The following is a 13133-nucleotide window of genomic DNA, read 5'->3' on the forward strand; positions in this document are numbered from 1 at the left end:
GGCTGGAATCTTAATTATTGTTCTGATTGGAAAAATATCTTTTGTGAAGCTATCATCAATCATCAATCATTTCATCAGGGTTTATATATCAAGATAATGTGTTTTTGCCAGATTGTCCAGCTGCATCATTGTGCTGTATTGAGCTAGAGATGAGCCATAAACATATTATGTACCTTGGGCCTGGACAGGTTACATTTTTGTTTTTCCTACAAGGCAAAGGAGAAATTGTTTCTTCTGTGCCACCTGTACATTTGGGAGGTTTAAATGTCGCTGCTTTCTGAGGCATGTTATTGCTGTGGAGAGGTGGGGCCGCGCGTTTGGCCTCTGAACGCTCGAATGACTCCCTGCGAATGGCTGCCATTATTTCAAGCGGCCCACCTCTAATCTTTCTTGTGGTCTAATTAGCTGGTTCGGGCAGGTCATGTGCAGAGCCACTTACCCCAGATAAACACGCCATGTGAGGATGTCAATCAAGGTGAAGAGAGAGACTAGTGCTCCCTCCTGAGTGCAGTAATCACAAACTGGCATGGCTTGTTGATTACTGATGCTCCAGTGCTGATGAACACAGGTTGGAGATAATCACTTGTGGGCTGGCTCTTCACAGCTCATGTCTGTATCCTCTGGCGCTACAGTATATACATACTTTGCTGCAGATACAGCATACACCACTGAAATTTTGTTCCAGATCAAATAAATAACTGTAGCACTGGAGGATTCATCAGTCCAGGCAGTCAGCGTCACGGAAATACTTTTTTGTCGGGAAACACAAAGTGATGACTGAGGGTAATGGATAGTGAACGCATCAGTGCTAAGCCAAGCTGAAGAGGATTCCTGTCTCCTTCCACTCACTTCATCTCCCTTCTGTTTGTGGCTCCTGAATCCCTGGTATTGATTGTTCAAACAAGGCTCCAGGCTGGGAGTGAGTGTGTGTTTGCAGGGTTGGAGGTGTGTGTGTGTGTGTGTGTTGGGTTGGGTTGGGGAAGCTCAGAGCACCAAATCATCAGCAGTTGTAAGTGCCTGGTCTGAAGGTGCGTACCCCTGTTATCAGAGTGTTTGTGTGTACATGCAGGGAGTCTGACGCCCCCAGTCCTGCACAGATTCTTCCATTTCCTGCTGTTGTTCTCAATTTGCAGCAAACAGTCCAGCACCTGGTAAAAACCAGGGCTGGAAAGTAACTATGTACATTTACTCAAGTGCTGTACTTAAGCACAATTTGAAGTACTTGGATGCTACTTGAGTGTTTGCATCTTATACTAAATACCACGACATCTCACATTCAAAAAATGTACATTGTCCAATACATTTATCTGACAACTGTAGACATTAGTTACTTTATGGATTAAGATTTTAAATTGAAAACATATGATCACTATCATAAGTTTTCATTTATTTTTAGAGACCAATTAAGCAGTGGCTGCAGTCTTCTCAACATATAACTGCTGCTAGAAGCCACATATACCTCCTAAAGTCTTACATAGTTTAATTTAAATAACTGCTGAGTCCTGAAGAGGTAAAAATTTTGAAGTCAGATCTTGTTTTGACTTTGTCTACTTACTACTCTATCAAAATTATTTTTGGTTTAGAAAGAGAAGGAGAAAATCTGCTGATGAATGAGTGGACCAAAACATGTTGGTATCACTGTGTAAATTAATAGCATTACTGAGAATAACAGTGCTCCTGGAGGCTGTGAGAAAGGAACAATTTCAGAATCATGTTAATTGAGCTCAGAGTCCAGTTATTAAGACTGGGAGACAAAAAAAGCCTTGCTGGAGACATAAGCACAGTAATGAATTAACTTTTAGATTTTGCAGATTTGTTTTGTTTTGCTTTGGTTTTTGGAGTTTTTGTCCCTTTTGTCCCATCCCGAGGACAGCAATAGCATCGTAAGCCTTTTACAACCAAAGGACTCTCCCAAAGTTACAGAGCACAGCAACCATAAAGCTGGAAGACTAAACTACACCTGAGCTTATCCTGAACTTTGTGAACCTTGTGGCTTTTATCCTTAAAGTAAAGGTCCATTTAATCCGCTTAAGCACAGGGTCATTAAATTAGACTTTTATTTTTACTTTTGAATTGCAGCAACAGGTTAAATGTTTTTTTTTGCAAGAGTTAAAAAGTGAAGTAAAACTTTAACCTCTGATGACATTAAGGTGAAAATAGTGGAATAGCTTCTTGGAAAATGAGTTTAACACTAATTTATCAACCTCACTGAACTCATATAATCATTAGTATGACTTTTAATCATAAAGTTTTGACCAACTGTAAATCTGACATGTATGTGTAAGGGGATGTGTCCATTTTGAAGGACCACTGCTGTTTTGTAAATGAGAATCACTGTTAGTTTGTCCCTTGTTTTGTTCCATGTTTAGGGTGAAACATTTTCATTCAGAACAGAGTTCAAACGTATGCAAATGAGTATGAGTTTGTGTACAGGATGTATTTCCCATGATGTAGCGGTGGCTGTGATGTATGTGCTTTAATGATTCCTTACATTACTCACTGCTACCTGCGTCATCAGCCTTTGGCTTCCGTACGAGCGGCTGCTTCATGGTTCCATCTTTCTTTCTGGGGACTGATTGCACAGCAACGTCGCCTCCTCAGACATTCTGAACACGAGACACTGTTAAATAACTCATCCTTTAGGCTCACCTTTGGCCTGTCAAAGTCCCTGCAGAGAGCGAGAGGGGGTGGAGGGAAGAGGGGGAGGAGGAGAAGGATGAAGACAGGTTGCAACTACGGGAGATAACAGCTAAGCAGTGACAGATGAGCTCCTCCCTTAGACCAGGTCACTGAGCAGAGACAAGCTGGTGAGTTTAATTTCATACACTATATAGTTTTACCTGAGATTTATGATCTCATACCACATAATTATTTAACATAGACAGGAAGATATATATTTAAGGCTAATTTCTAATTGCTAAAATGATCAAACGTCATAAAGGGGAGTGCTTGCGACACCATGAGCACGAGAGGAACTTTTTTTAGGCCTCTAAAAAAAATCACTTTTTTTTCACAGACATTGCTTCTTTTTAAAGGTCACACACGCCGAAAATTTTGGGAACAGCTGACATGTATTATAATATAAATTTCTCTACCACTGTGTGTAAATGTAGTGGATTCGTTGAGAGTGATCTGTGTTGCTTTGGTATTGATATTTTATGACAGCAATATGGCTAATTTGAGGTGTGTTTACGTTATCTCAAGTGTCTTGCAATTCCAATATTGGATCTATTAAGTTTCTGATCTCTGAAGAGCCCTCTTGTGGGTGCATTGTCACAAGTTTGCACCCACGCAACAGTGGTCAAACCCACACAACATAATTTTAAATTCTAGTGCAGATTTCAAAGTTTCCAAAGATACATTTATGGCTGAACATGAGGTAAATGTGGGTAAAATTATGTATAGTACATCTACATTTTAGTCAAAAAAAAGGCTTGGCTTTGAATATCGCACTCAGTGTAGACATCAGTCAGCTACATTTTGGCACAAGCTGATGCAGAATTTACTGTATATGTGTTTAATTTGAATTTTCCTGTGCAGTCAGACTTGACTAAAGGAATTCAAGGATTTGAGGTTTCAATATTTGATAATAATATCTACACCCTGACTCCAAACCACAAATTATTTGGATCTTGTCTGGGTCTTTTAGACCTTTCTCTTTAAATATATTTGTTGTTAGGAGTCAGTACGCTGGCCTTTTTTGTGTACTCTTGTACATTGCTGAGAAAAGTTACTTGGTGTCACTTCTTTTATACAAGAAATACTGTGGATCACAGTTGTTTTGCTATTATTTTTTTCCTTGTCAATTATTAATGGAGATTTGTCATTTGCTCCTGAAATTATGTATTAAAACATAATCTAATGTTAGCAAAACAGGAAGAGCTGTATGACACTAACAGAACAGTATACTACATTTATTTGGTCAATAGATAGGACCAAACACATGAGTGCACACACACCTGTCCACATACCAACACGCACACACCCTTTATGACCCTCTGATATGGAAATAACAGTCTAGTAAGAGGATTAGAGTGACATTCCTTAAGGTGGAATTCAGTCCAAAAGTCCAAGCTGCCTTTTAAAAGAAAGTCATCACCACAGTCAGCTGTGCCTGCTATTAACCATTAACTGCCACTGCAGTGCCACCACGGAAGATTAACTTTTCATTTGAAACTGTCAGCACTTCTGTGGCGTCTTCAGGTCCAGGGTTTTCTGCTTTTCACTGAATATGTTTAAAGGGTGACAGTAGTGACAGGAAAAGTCTGCACAACCACAAAGTACCAAGACATCAAGACTATTTTCTGTATTTATCTTTAAGTTGGTTCAAACTAACGTGGTTGGAGATAAATGTTATGACTATAGAGAGCGAAATGTTTTAACTTCAGTAAAAAGAAAAGAAAAAGGCCTTAGGCTTTACCACATTATATGACAGACATTAGAAGGTTTTTGTGTGAGGTATCAAGACTCTCTTCCTTGTCAGGACATGTCCGGGTACAAACAGAGGGTGATTTCTCTAACCAAGAGGTCAGGTCAGACATTTGGCTTCTATCTGAGGGTGGAGCATGGCGAGGAGGGTCACTTGATCCGCTGCCTGGAAATGGGAGGTCCAGCTGAACTGGCTGGCATGAAAGATGGAGATCGCATACTCCGGGTCAATGGAACGTTTGTTGATGGACTGCCCCATTCAGAGGTAAGTAGGATGTGAAATGCATTAATTAAATCAATAAAGACTCACAGATAGATGGAATAATTATGTGACAAGCATCTTGCTTCAGACCCTTCTTTGTCTCCCTGGAACAGGTGGTGGACCTGGTGAGAAACAGCGGAGCATCAGTCACGTTCCACATCCTGGATGAAGCCTCTTACAAGCAAGCAAAAGCACAGGGAGTAAATTTCTCCAACCCTCAAAACACACCAGCTGCCAATGGTGTGGCCAAACAGGCTCCAAAACCCAAACTCTGCTACCTGGTCAAGTCCAGCTTGGGCTATGGGTTTTCTCTTCGCTCAGTCAATGGTGAGCTCAGGGGATATGGTTAGAGTATCACAATTATGGCAACTGCTGATAAAACTACGAAAATGCTTAGAAACACAAATTGACATGATATGACATACAAATATATCTACCTCTGGGGATAATGAAAGAGAGAAATCTGAATTTGGGAATTATAACTTTAGATTTGCTGAAATTGCTTTCTTAAGGTTGAAGCGAATGCTTTATTGAGGGTGCCTTATCGAGAAGTGATGCTATTCAGTTTTATCTCTCTGTGATCTCAGCTGAAAGTTCTCCATGTTTGAATATTTTTCTTCTTTTTCATATCTTCTGAAACATCCTCTGTAGGTGAGCAGGGATTGTTCATAACAGAGGTGACCCCAGGAGGCATGGCTGACGGGGCCGGGGTCAAAGTCAATGACCGTTTGTTGGAAGTGAACGGGGAGAACATAGAAGACTGCACACACGAACAAGTAGTGGACAAGATCAAGCTGGCAGGCAGCATTATGTTCCTTTTGGTTGACAAGGAAACAGACAGGTACTATCAGAATAAGGCTATGAAGATAGGAACATGGTTTGCTACAACCAAGTATCTCCCTCACAAGCCACGCATCATCAACATGACCAAAGGACACGATGGATATGGCTTCCTGCTCAGAGAGGAGCCCAAACAAACAGGTAGGGCCGTCATCAATACATTCATTTTCACATAACTGTTATTTTCATTAACATTAATCTGCATTCTGCAGAGAGGAGGCTGTGCTTTGACAGTATGCTCATTAACACCATGCAGGACACTTCATCAAGGACATAGACAGAGGCAGCCCAGCAGAAAAAGCAGGACTAAAGGAAATGGACAGATTGGTGGCTGTGGACGGCAAGGAGGTGGACAGCTGCAGCCATGAGCAGGTGGTGGATAGGATCAGGAGGAGTGGCAACAACTGCTGCCTCCTGGTGGTGGACAAAGATGCAGATCAAATCTTTAAGCAGGTGAGTAAAGATGCCACTGTTAAACTTGGATATATCCTGCAAACAATCTATGTAATGTCCTGTTGTGCCTCTCATAGGGGAAAGTGTCTCCTATGCTTTTCTTGGAGGAGATGAAAGATTCCAAGTCACCACCCAGTTACACAGAGGCCATCAATTTACCTGCACCTGTCCAACCAGCCATGCCTGTTCAGGAGAGGGAAGAGGAGCTGAAGCCTAAACTCTGTAAGATGCTGAAGACCTCAGCTGGATATGGCTTTCACCTTAACGGCATCCAAGGCGTGCATGGACAGTACATAAAGGAGGTAACAAACCTAAAAGAACATGCACTATTTGACCATTACCATTTCAAATCAGACGGGGTAAGATGCACTTTGTTTCAGGTGGTGAAAGGTGGAGCGGCTGACAGGGCAGGTCTGGAGGACGACGACATTGTGGTGGAGGTGAACGGGGTGAACGTGGAGGAGAGCAGCCATGAGGAGGTGGTGGCCATTATCCATAACAGTGGCAGCTCTCTGGAGATGCTGGTGGCTAAAAGGAGCGTCTATTACAAGCTCAAAGCTAAAGGAGTGACCATCACACGCCTGCTGCTTGAGGACAAATCCTATGTTCAAGTTCACACTGCAGACACTCCACAGGGGAGCAAGGACAAGAGACATCATGTGTACGACAGACCTGAAACTCCAACCGATCTAGCAAAACAGAGGGTGAGTGGTGAAGTTTATATGTTCACAGATAAGATTTTTGAGGTCTAGAGGGAAATGTGTCACCAACTATAGGAGAGACAGCCACGTCATTTGGTTCAGATATTCATGTTCCCCTCAGGACGAATTGAAACAACTTTGGGGATCCTATGGCTTTTCATCTAGTCCCATCATCAAATCTAAATTTTAATTTGGCCAATACTTAGTTCATAATCAAATACTTGCAAAACTTACAATATCATCAGCCACGCTGTACCTACATACAGCCTCACAGAGCCACTGGCTCTCTTGCTCTTGTTTTTATGTGGCCATGTATTTGCTTAAACTATACTAAGGGCTCGAACATGACCTATCGATTCAATCTCCGTTTTCCTTTTCAAATAAAACCTGATCTAAAAAAAAGTGTTCAAATGTTGAAATAATTGTGATTTTACTGTCATCCTCTTTTAGACCCCGTCTGTGTCATCATCTTCCTCTGAAGACAGTATCGATGAGAGACTCTGAGAAGCCACCTTAAGGACACGTTTCCTGATTTGGCCTTTGTCAATCCAACGTTGATCCATTGTTTTGTTTTTGTTTAATCAGCTCAGTGGGCTTCACTTCTTCCAATTAAGATCACAGAAGAGACAAAGGAAAAAAAAACAGAACAAGGACAGGAAAGACTCAAAATTCACTGTCACAACTTTGAATCATAGAAGAATAGCTGCTTCAACTGTGCGAAAGGGCTGAAAACAAACGTGTTTGAAAACAGTACACCGACTCGTTGATGAGCCTGTGCAGTGATCACACCTGAGATTATCAATGTTACCAAAGTGAAGATTAAAAAGCACAGCATACACACCTTAAGCTAACACTATCAATGCTGCCAGTAGATATTATTTGCTTTCATGTATTTTGTCTCTGTGAAAAATCTGCCTTTATTTAATGTCCTGAAAATTAAACGTTGTTGTTTCCATGTCTAAAATCAAAGTAAATGAGCGACAGTTCCTGTGAACACAAATAAATGAACACATACCAGCTGAATTAAGCTCAATTTTTGGGTATCTGTTTTTGTTCCCAATTCAATTACTTATTTTATTGAAAATAACAGCTGTCTCAGGATTGAAATCATAAATGACATCTTGATCTTTTCTTCATATAATCCATTTACAGGTGATGTGCTGTGAACACTACAGCTCCAGTGGGTTCAGACAGATTAAAAGAAAAAGGCCAAAAATATGAATTTAAGAGCGCAAAGAACAAAGAAGTGTTTACATTTGCAGGTGAAATTAGGTTCCTAGTGGAATTGTTGCTCTGACGATACTTTTCAATTCAAGAGAGCACACTTTGAAATCTGTTCCCTGATGTGCTCCAGTAGCTCCCCATCACTTGCATCCAACAAGCAGCCAGTCCTGATTCAGGAACAGGCAGTTCAGATAATTATGTGCTATAAAAAAAAAAAAAAACTCCCTAAATTCCATATCAAAAGTCACCCCGTGGGCCAGAAGTCACCTTAAAGAGAAAGGAAAACCACCGTGTGGGATCAGAGGGCCATGTGCTTCTCTGGTGCCTGCTTATGGGCCAGATAAAGAAAGAGGATGCTGGATAGGGCGCTGACCAGGAAGATGACATCGAACCACCGGTGGTAGAAGTTGAACTGCAGCTCTCCCAGAACCTCGGACACAATGGAGCGATACTCCAGCGGCATGCTCATGCGCATCAGCAGCACCGATGATACAAAATACATCCCCTATTAGAGGAAGACACACAAGAGAGAAATTTCTGAACTATTGTTTGCAGGCTGTGCTCTGCATTATAAGACAACTATAAAGTGAACACACTCACCATGATCTGGGCGAGGACAAGCACGATGACATTCGAGGACTTGCTGCTTGAAATTGCATAAAAGAACTAAAAAAAATTTTAAAATTTAAATGTTGAAAGATGTGCCATAAAAAAGAATCTCACAGATTTATTGTCCTCAAGATCTGTGGCCATTTCAACATGTATCATGATAGTTTTACCTTAGTGAGTGTGATGAGTAAGCCACGTATGGATGTAACAATTATTATTCCCACCAAGATGAAAGAGATGTGTTGAGACCAAAACTTCACCTGTGACAGGGAGAAAAATGACAAAAGCATTCAAAAAGCCAAGCAATGGAGCTTAGAGCAGGGAAAGAGATTGATAGCTTTGATTTTATATTCATCATTTATTCATTCAAATTTAAATGTAATGACAAACTCTGGGAGTGTGAGCTGTGAGAACTCAATAAAATAATCTGTGGAAAAAGATTAAAAGCAGTTATGACCAGGTTCATTGCACAGAAAGCAGGCAGAGAAGTGATAATGGCCGGCAATTATCTTTACAGGAGGTCATGTTGTATGACATATGACTGCACTTCCGCGGGTGTGTGTGTGTGTCTGCGTGTGTGTATGTGTGGATGTGTGTATCTTACGTCAAACTGAATACCCAAGTAGTTCACTGTAATTTCAATACCCCTCGTCACTGGATCCGTCTTCCCGACTCGGTCAAACACAATGTTTATAGTGGCCTGTGATGGACAAGGTAGGGATTTTCAAAAAATAAATCAAATTAATTTTTTTTAAACCATATTTTAGACAATATAAAACACAACAAACGGTGACTATGTAATTTTAGTAAGGGCCATTGCACTAAGGGTATTTATATATGGGTGTGAAAAAACATTGTGTGAATGTTCTCACCATGAAGATTTTCCAAACACAATAGATGGAAAAGAAGTAGCCGAGGAAGTTGAAGTATTTCCCCTGGAATGTCTTTGAGTACTCAATTCGCTCCTAAATATAAGGAAAGGTGGTGGTACAGAATTAGCAAACATTTGTGCCACTTCTGTTATAAATTTAAAGAATATAATCAGGCACTGATTTGAGTGAATACCACTGATATAAAAAATATACTTAGGGCTTTTTTACATGACTTGTATGAACCGTGTGATTAGCCAAGAGCAGACCTGATAGCATGCTGTCAAAAGGTTTCAAAACATTATCACTGATCTTCTTTTATTAGGTCCTGTGATGTAATACTGCATGTGGTGATACTGTTTAGGGTGGCAATAAACCTGCTTCAAATTAGAGCAGGGCAAGTCCTGTACATTTTACATGAAAAAAAAAAGCTGAAAAAAAAACCTCACCAATGTCAGCATGTCAGGGTGATAAACCTACAAACTGACAACTCTCAGCAATTGTTTGTGAATTTGTTTTGGGAGACAGGCCTTTGTTGACTATCAACTTGTCAAACTTTGTCAAAACAAAAACAGCAAGCACTCTTAAGACAAAGGGAATCATCTAACTGAATGGTTTGAAAAGTAAAGCTGAATGGTTACAACTTAACTAGACAGAAGGTTGTTGTTGAACAGAAGCCCGCTGTGTTTCTCAATAGTAAAGACGAACATAGTGTGCTTGTGTGTGTGCCCGTGTGTGTATGTGCATGCACGTATTACCTTAGTAGCTTGCAGGTCCACAGTTTCCAGAAAGAGTTGTCGACTCAGCTCCTCCAGAGCATCGACTTCCTGCTGGATCAGAGAGAGGTCTGGAGGGAAGTAGTCAAGGTTGACACCTACTACACTTACTGCAGACAAGTAGTACACGGTTATACCATTGCACAAAATAAATATGGACCTTTTGCCATCATATACAATCTTAATTTAAAGGATACTTTCACTGCCTGTTTGGGTGGAGGTAACACTCTTGATCATGCCCCAGAATCCTGTCTGTTTGTTCTGGTCTTCTCCACGTTGGTACATCTGCCTCCGTGTCATGGCAATTCTACACACACAGTACGAACACTTCGCACATTGTGGTGGCACAATGATTTAAGTAAAAAATGTATTTTGTTTTTCTTTGCTCACCGTTTCTTCTTGCTGACAATCATGTCCATAGTTTGGAGCAGCCGTCTCTCCAGAGCAAGGATGTCACTGTCTGTTACATTTCTGTGAACATAACAAAAGGAAAAGGCATAAAAGCACCATGAGCCTGTGTTTGACTACTGCCATGCAAACAGAAGTTCAACTGAGTATAACAGTTACGGATGCATAAGCACATTCTGATTAACAGCTTGTGTGATACAGCTGTTGAGGGTAATGTCAGAGAAAATGCACAGCTGAGCTTACCTGAGGAAATAGGACATGTACGTGTAGGGACAGTTAACAGCACCAAACCCAGACAGCAGAGCCATAAGAGTGACTCCAATCACACCAACACGACTGATGAGCTGCTCAATGGACAGGATGCCTAAATGAAAGACAACAACAGACTGAAAACAGCATCACCTTGGTTTTCACTTTCCTTTCAACGCCATCACCTGTCGCACCTGTCAACTCTTTGCGGATAAAATACGACATTCATAAATTATTACATGCACAATGCTTCAATTATACATGGCAGACTAATGCCCAGATAGGAGAAGGATGCATTTTTACCGTGTTTTGGACTGAGGATGGGAAATGGGTCTCCTAACTTCCAGAAGAAATACATGAAGGTGAACCACACCATACAGGCAAAAAGAAGCCTCTGTCTCTGCACTATAGACACATTGTAAACAGTTAACTGTGTGAAATAGCATCTTTCCAACAGCATCAGACATTTTTTGTTAAAATATTTTATTTTTAGTAGTTATTCCTTGCTGTACTTACATAGGCGTATGTTGCTGACAACAAAGTAACCAATGTAGAAAGGCACCACAAAGATTAGAACCAGCAGTATCACATACAGATTCAGTTTCCAGTGGAAATACCGAGAACTGTGGCAAAGACATGAGGGATAAAAATTTTTATCAAGGATAAGCAGCAAAAAAAAAACAACACATATTATATTCAACTGAAAATGTACTTACCTGCTACTTAAGGCACCCAGAATCTCAAAGATGATGAGCTCAAACATGGTGCATGAAAAAGCAAAGGTGACAGAGAAAACCACCTGGACGACATACTGTCGCACCTGTCAACAAACACATGAACAGAGAGCTGAGAGCTTTATCATGCAGGATATCCACAGGATGATGCAGGTTTACAGCTCAAATAATGAGCACTTGTGTGTTTTTATCTAATTATTATAGAAACCCGGGCAGCGGTTTTCACATCTATCCTCGTGGTTATTTGGAAATAAATGGCTGGGATTATACTGTACCTCATAGTCTTTGAACAGCTGCCGCATAAAAAATAACCAGCCAAATCCAAAGAACAGCACCTGTCATGGATTAAATGGCAAATATATGGATGAAGAAGACAAGGTGAACATTAAAGTGTCATGTTTTTCAATTAAGCAATGCCTCTTCCAAAAAATAATTTTCTATAAGTCTCTATAATAAGTCTCTGAATTTAGACTTCAGTAATGTAATATAATGTGCTACCTGACAGCATGTCATAGAAATTTTGTAGAAATTGTAGTTATTATTGTTACAATTTTTGCAAGAAGTAACTCTAAAATGCACACATTAAAGGAAAAACAATTCCAGCAACAAAGTTCAAAAACATATGTATATGCATGATGTATAAAAATGGGGATAGCTTAAACACTTTATTCTTCACTTTATTCAATCACTTTATTTCATTAGGGAGGCAAGTTCCTACATCAACATGACAACGGCCACAAACATATAGGTAGTCACAAAGAACTACTTGAACTACTAATTTAGTTTTTTCCTGTTTACTGCACTTTGTATTAAGTTAACTGATAAATAAAAACTATTCATTATTATAAAAACATCCTTGCTTTACTTTTAGTGCCTGAAATTTTTGCTCAGTACTGATCAACACTGTCCTGTGCATTTGGCCACAATTGTGAACTGAATGTATTTTATGGCAAAGCAGTGAAAAGCTACCTACAGTTTAGTCCACACAGACTGCTGCCCTGCTTATTGGATAAAGAGTTTTGAAATGGTGGCCTCAGTAACGAGACATGAACAAACAAATTCTGCAAAACGCCCAACGCTGTCCTAACAGTCCAGGATATGCACATAGCTGGCAAGATAGCATTGATTAAAATGTTAGCTCACGACATTATCCGGATGTTCTTCTTCAAAGCAATATATTGATGTGACTTGTTTGTGAAAATTTACCAACTCAACATTACCTGTGAGGTGAACATGATGACTGAGTCCACTAGGAACGACATAATGTTTGTAAAAAAAAAAAACAGCCTTCAATCCTTCTAAAACTCACTGTACAGCTGAAGCCAGGTCGACGACAGTTTCACTTCATGCTGATATAAAAACACAATCAGACGTGAAAAGGTTTACACGCTAGTTTTGTTGCTAATGTGTTCATCTTAGGAGCAATTGTTCAGCTGTCAAGTTACAACCGTAGCCCATGTATGTGCGTCACCAAGATGAGCCCAACAAACACACTTCCGTCGCAAAACTGTGACGTCTCACAAAAATAAAAAGAATACCAAAAAAAAAAAAAAGATTTGAAAATTATTTTTTAAAAACAG

General features: G+C 40.1%; 2 protein-coding genes across 2 annotated transcripts; one reads left to right on the forward strand and one right to left on the reverse strand.

Annotated features, from left to right (window-relative positions):
- The first annotated feature begins 4486 nt into the window (after positions 1 to 4486).
- pdzk1 (PDZ domain containing 1) lies at positions 4487 to 7188 on the forward strand. Its single transcript, XM_041057677.1, has 7 exons — positions 4487 to 4693; positions 4804 to 5017; positions 5342 to 5671; positions 5787 to 5983; positions 6061 to 6285; positions 6364 to 6687; positions 7135 to 7188. The coding sequence occupies exons 1-7, from the start codon at positions 4487 to 4489 to the stop codon at positions 7186 to 7188; spliced, it is 1551 nt and encodes a 516-aa protein (XP_040913611.1).
- Positions 7189 to 7707: 519 nt separating this feature from the next.
- On the reverse strand, positions 7708 to 13014 carry si:ch73-390b10.2 (Golgi pH regulator). Its single transcript, XM_041058102.1, has 14 exons — positions 12774 to 13014; positions 11829 to 11888; positions 11536 to 11639; positions 11336 to 11442; positions 11123 to 11224; positions 10814 to 10934; positions 10553 to 10633; positions 10360 to 10469; positions 10145 to 10233; positions 9390 to 9482; positions 9122 to 9217; positions 8688 to 8777; positions 8509 to 8574; positions 7708 to 8413 (listed from the first exon to the last, which is right to left on the reverse strand). The coding sequence occupies exons 1-14, from the start codon at positions 12813 to 12815 to the stop codon at positions 8207 to 8209; spliced, it is 1368 nt and encodes a 455-aa protein (XP_040914036.1). The 5' UTR covers positions 12816 to 13014; the 3' UTR covers positions 7708 to 8206.
- Positions 13015 to 13133: the final 119 nt, after the last annotated feature.

The sequence above is a fragment of the Toxotes jaculatrix genome, chromosome 15, assembly GCF_017976425.1.
Source record: "Toxotes jaculatrix isolate fToxJac2 chromosome 15, fToxJac2.pri, whole genome shotgun sequence".
NCBI classification, from domain to species: domain Eukaryota; kingdom Metazoa; phylum Chordata; class Actinopteri; family Toxotidae; genus Toxotes; species Toxotes jaculatrix.

Bases quoted from the DNA above. Each gene is read 5' to 3' on its own strand.
- pdzk1 (XM_041057677.1), top strand. From the start codon at position 4,487: ATGTCCGGGTACAAACAGAGGGTGATTTCTCTAACCAAGAGGTCAGGT. The intron at 5,984-6,060 runs GTGAGTAAAGAT...TGCCTCTCATAG, and splicing joins CAGATCAAATCTTTAAGCAG to GGGAAAGTGTCTCCTATGCT. The intron at 6,688-7,134 runs GTGAGTGGTGAA...ATCCTCTTTTAG, and splicing joins CCGATCTAGCAAAACAGAGG to ACCCCGTCTGTGTCATCATC.
- si:ch73-390b10.2 (XM_041058102.1), bottom strand. From the start codon at position 12,815: ATGTCGTTCCTAGTGGACTCAGTCATCATGTTCACCTCACAG. The intron at 11,225-11,335 runs GTAAGTACAGCA...ATGTGTCTATAG, and splicing joins TGTCAGCAACATACGCCTAT to TGCAGAGACAGAGGCTTCTT. The intron at 8,778-9,121 runs GTAAGATACACA...TCCCTGTCACAG, and splicing joins ACTTGGGTATTCAGTTTGAC to GTGAAGTTTTGGTCTCAACA.